We start from the raw sequence: 5536 nt of genomic DNA, 5'->3' as shown, positions 1-5536 counted from the left end.
GGCTCACGCACTGCGCCCTACAATCCCACGCCTGCTGCTGGGCCTGCTCCTGGCTCACGCACTGCGCCCTACAATCCCACGCCTGCTACCGGGCCTGTTCCTGGCTCATGCACTACGCCCTACAATCCCTGACGCGCATTTCCTACCCCGGAATCCGCCGCCAGTCCCCAGTACAACGGATCTACCCTATGCTGGTATCACAGACGTTTCGGCGCCAATGCTCAACACTGTGAGCCCCACTGCACCTACCCGGGAAACGGCAACAACGGGGATTGGTAGACGCCTCAGCCCCCGTTCCGTTAGGCGTCGCACTACTGCACATCACCGACCACACCTCCGGCACGAAATTCCTCGTCGACACAGGTTCATCGATCAGCATTATCCCTCCCTCACTACAAGACACGTCAAAGCAGCCGTCTTAGGATCTGTTCGCTGCCAACGGTGCCCCCATCGCCTCGTACGGTGTACGCACCCTCGCCTTAGACCTCGGTATGCCCAAGACTATGCTATGGTTATTCGTGATCGCAGACGTGTCTCAACCCATTCTTGGCTTCGACTTCCTCACCTTCCACAAGCTTGGCGTCGACCCAAGCCATCTATGCCTCATCCATGAGCCTACAGCACGCTTGATCCAGGATTCTCGTGCCAAACACACCGACACTATCACCTGTCTCGCGCCTTCCAACGAGTTCTCCTCGCTGCTCGACGAATTCAAGGATCTTTTCTCACCCCGAGTCTCTCTACCCCCACCACCTACGTCGGGAATTTTCCACCACATCGAAACCAAAGGACCACCAGTCTTTTCACGCCCTCGCCGCCTGCGCCCTGAGCTCTTGAACACAGCCAAAGCAGAATTCAATAAACTACTCCAAGACGGCATCATTCGTCCTTCAAAGAGTCCCTGGGCATCGCCTCTTCACATGGTTCCTAAGCAAACACCCGGCAAGTGGAGGGTGTGTGGCGACTACAGAGCCCTGAATCTCGTCACCAAACCTGACAGGTGCCCTATTCCGCATGTCCAGGACTTCCACCACAAACTTCATGGCAAGACTATCTTCTAAAAGATCGACTTGGAGCGTGCCTTCCACCAGATCCCAGTAGCACCTGCAGATACCCAGAAGACAGCCATCACCACTCCGTTTGGACTCTTCGAGTACACTTTCATGAGTTTTGGCTTATGCAATGCAGCACAGACTTTCCAGAGGTACATGGACCATATGCTTCGCGACCTCGATTTTGTCACCGTCTATATTGACGACATCCTCGTCGCATCTTCGACGCCTGCTGAGCACCACCACCACCTACAACTCCTTCTCCAACGCCTGCAGAACAACAACATGAAAGTTCGTCCTGCTAAGTGCATCTTTGGAGCCTCTGCCATCGATTTCCTCGGTCACAGAGTCTCGCCCAGTGGCATACAACCCCTACCACAGAAGATAACTGCGATTAGGGTGTTCCCCAAACCTGAAACGGCGAAGAAACTCCGAGAATTCCTGGGTTTAGTCAACTACTACCACCGCTTCATTGACAAAGCTGCCACCGTCCTAGTCCCCCTATACGACCTTCTCAAGGGACGCCCAAAGAAGTCTCACAAGCCTCTCGTGTGGACTCAAGAGGCTGTTATGGCATTCACCACTATCAAACAGCACATCACACGTCTCACCCTCCTGGCCCACCCCGCACCTAACGCCCGGACCACTCTCACAACAGACGCTTCTTCTACTGCAGTAGGCGCCGTCTTACAGCAGGAGATCAACGGAATTCTTACGCCCGTTGCTTTCTTCTCACAATGGCTTCAACCACCACACCTCAAGTACAGCGCCTTTGATCGAGAACTCCTGGCCATATACCTGGCCGTCAAACATTTCCAGCACTTCCTAGAGGCCCGTCAGTTCACCATCTTCACTGATCACAAACCCCTCGTCCACGCCTTTGCTTCAGCATCCCAGTCACATACACCTCGTGTCCTGCGCCACTTGGCTTACATCTCGGAGCTCTCCAGCGACGTCCAACACATTAAAGGCAGCCACAACATTCTTCCCTCATCTCCATCCATTCATTATGGGCAGCTCGCCGCGGCACAAGAGAATGATGAAGACCTGGCAGCATGCAAGACATCCCCCTCAGGCCTCACACTCCAAGAACTCCCTGTTCCTGGCACGTACATAAAATTGTGGTGCGACGTATCCTGTGGGCATCCTAGACAGTTCGTGCCTCACTTCCACCCCCGCGCTGTTTTCGACCGCATCCATGGTCTCAGCCACCCGGGTGTGCGGGCCTCCCAGCGCCTCCTCACGCAACGTGTTGTCTGGCCCGGCATCAAGTCTGATACTAAGAAATGGGCTGCCCAGTGCCTGGCCTGCCAGTCCTCCAAAATACATCGTCACATACGGGCCCCCTTAGAAACCTTCCCTATTCCCAAAGGACGTTTCCAAGTAGTACACCTCGACATCGTGGGACCGCTTCCATCATCCTAAGGTAGCACCTAATCTTCACCTGCATTGACCGTTTCACCAGGTGGACAGAAGCTATTCCCATGCCCAATGCTACAGCAGAGTCTGCCGTCCGCGCCTTCATGTCCGGTTGGGTTTCCCGTTTCGGCCCCCCTGCAACCGTCATCACTGACCGAGGAGCCCAGTTTGAGTCACAACTCTGGCAGGACCTCCTACAGTTCCTCGGTACTTCTAGACAACGGATACCACATACCACCCTCATTCCAACGGCATGGTAGAACGGTTTCACCGGCAGCTCAAGAACGCACTCAAGGCACAGCACGACCCTTACAACTGGACGGATTCGTTGCCCTTAGTTCTCCTCGGCATCCGTGCATCACACAAGGAGGACATGGACTGTAGCCCAGCAGATATCACACTAGGCGAGCCCCTTCGCCTACCCGGAGAGTTTTCACTCCCTCCTGACCTCCGCCAACCCACTCCTGCCGTTCGTCACGACTTACTCCAAAAACTGCGTCAAGCAGTTTCTGCATTCAGAGCCACTGCTCCACGATAGCCTCCTCGGCGCCCTGAACACATCCCTCCTGCACTACTCACAGCCGAGTATGTTTTCGTCAGGCATGACGCTCACCACAACCCACTACAACGCCCCTACGATGGACCCTTCCAGGTTGTTTCCCGTTCAGCGAAGTTCCTAACGATTATCCGGAATGGCAGACACGACACCGTCAGCATAGACCGAGTCAAACCGGCCACCTTACCCGTTGGGTCCCCAGCCCAGCAACAACCCCCACGAACTACACCTGCACCGGTCTACCCGCCGTTACCACCTGCGCGAACTACACCTGCACTAGTCTACCCGCAGTTACCACCTGCAGCAATACCCCGCCCACGACATTTCTGGGCACCCTATTTCCACCCTCAGGTACCTGCTGCTCCTGTCGTGGACCCTCCTCCGGACGTGGACCCTCCTCCTGACGTGGACCCAGCTGCCGTCGTGGAGCCTACTACCGTTGTGGACCCTGTTGCTGTCATGGACCATCCTCCTAACCCAGCCAGACTCCGCCCACGACAGTTCTGGGCACCCTATTTCCACCCTCAGGTACCTGCTGCTCCTGTCGTGGACCCTCCTCCTGACGTGGACCCTGCTGCCGTCGTGGAGCCTGCCGCCGTCGTGGACCCTGTTGCTGTCATGGACCATCCTCCTGACCCAGCCAGACCCCGCCCACAACATTTCGGGGCACCCCCTTTTCACCCTCAGGTACCCACTGCTCCTGTCCTGCACCCTGCTGTTGTAGTGGACCCTGTTGCTGCCATGTCCCCTGCCCATGTCTGCCCAGCCAGTGACGTTGCCCCTGCTGTGACAGGAGCACAACAACCTGTACAACCTCCTCTAATCCAAAACCCTCTTTCTCCCCCTAATTCTCCCACAGGTTTTGTGTCACAAGACGGAGTCGTCACCCGTAGTGGTCGAGTGGTACGTACACCTGCCCGTTATGTGTCCCTTGTGGGACACAACCCTATCAACCTCCAGCCTCCCGCCGCGCCCGGAGGGGAAGGGGAATATTGTAGTGGACTCCATCCCCTACAAGGGACGACTGAGCCCCCGCGCGCCTACCAGCCAATCAGCGTACAGCCAGCGGTGCCGGTAGACCTACTCCCCAGTGCGGACGCACACGTAGCAACGCTAGGACCATGGCCTAGGGACCTGCACCCTCAAAAAGTGTATTCGTCCTGCGGTCCCCCCTGTAACTGTTCACCTCCCTCCCAGGAGATTGTGAACACGAAAGGGGGTTGGAGCAAAACCCATCCTAGCCGAGTCTTTCCAGGAAAACCGTGATCGTGCGGTTCCACCTGGAAAGAGGGTAGCAATCCTTATCCTCCCCAAATAGGCACACTTAGCTCACGTCTATAAGTGAGCAGTCACATACACTAGGAAGTAGGCTTCCCCAACGGGGCTCCGGGAGAGAAGCTCAGGAACCACTCTGCGACCACCAGCCAGTGGGGAGTGCTGAAATTCCTCTGCTACTTACTCAACCGGAATAGGTAGGATTTAAAAAAAAAAAAAAAAAAACGGTTATGGAGCGCGTACGCCCTCCTAACCTCGACCCCCGCCTGAACCGCCAACCTGACGACCCGAACTACGACAGGCTCCGCACTGAGAAAGCGGACCAGTTACGCGCCTTCAATGAAGCCCTGAAAAGCAGGAACACTGCCACCACCTCCAACAACTCCACCACCGCCACTGAGGACGACAACTGGACGAAGGTAGAAAATAAAAAACGCCGACGTGCTTCTTCGGGAAAAGAATGCCGTCAAGCAGCTCAAAAGGCACCCATCACCACCACCAGCTCACCTCCAACGACACTGCCAAAATTCCGGATCACGAAAACGGACACAAAAACGACATATGCCGCCATCACAGAGATAGAAAAGCAAAATCCACTGGCCAGGTTCTCAGTGCGGCCCAACCTAAAGGGGGAGATGATTATTCACCCCAAAGACAAGGACTCCGCCACCACCCTCGACACTTACCTGCAAAACACCACCACCGTTGCATCAACCAAGCTAGACCCCGCCCAGAAACTGATGAAGTCGGTAGTCCTCTGGTACCCAAAGGAACTACCCCTCGAACCCCTGGAGAACCACCCGAAGATCTTAAAAGCCGAGAGATGCTCTCCCCTGTCCGACAAGACGGCCACCACAAAACAAGTGCTCATAACGCACTACGGTTTACCCCCCAGCACCATAGACCTCAAAACCTGGGGGATCTACGAAGTGAGGCCCTTCGTCCCAGAGCCCCTGCGGTGCTTCAGATGCCAGAAATACGGGCACCATCAGACAAGGTGCACGTACAAGGAAATCTGCGCAGTCTGCGCACAGAAGCACGGCACACACTCCTGCCTCACCAAGCTGAAAAATGGAGAAAAATTTGCCCCCAAGTGTGTCAACTGTGGGGGCAAACACCACGCTTGGAACCCTGGATGCTCCGAGAGGACAAGGAGGGTCCAGGTAAACCGGCCAGCTGCAAGACCGGCCCCCACCGCCTGCACACCAGCCCCACCAAGTACCTTCGTGTGGGG

At 56.0% G+C, this 5536-nt stretch overlaps 1 protein-coding gene across 1 annotated transcript; it reads left to right on the top strand.

Moving 5' to 3' along the window:
* Window positions 1-217: 217 nt before the first annotated feature.
* LOC121873597 (36.4 kDa proline-rich protein-like) lies at window positions 218-3834 on the top strand (the record flags this gene model as incomplete). Its single annotated transcript, XM_042377243.1, has 2 exons — window positions 218-511; window positions 3556-3834. Coding segments are annotated over exons 1-2 (573 nt in total), but the record flags the coding sequence as incomplete, so codon positions are not given.
* Window positions 3835-5536: the final 1702 nt, after the last annotated feature.

Source organism: Homarus americanus, unplaced genomic scaffold (genome assembly GCF_018991925.1).
Source record: "Homarus americanus isolate GMGI-L3 unplaced genomic scaffold, GMGI_Hamer_2.0 scaffold41411, whole genome shotgun sequence".
In the NCBI taxonomy this organism is placed as follows: Eukaryota; Metazoa; Arthropoda; class Malacostraca; order Decapoda; family Nephropidae; genus Homarus; species Homarus americanus.
Note: the sequence above shows the minus strand (reverse complement) of the source record. Positions and strands in the feature narration are given on the sequence as shown.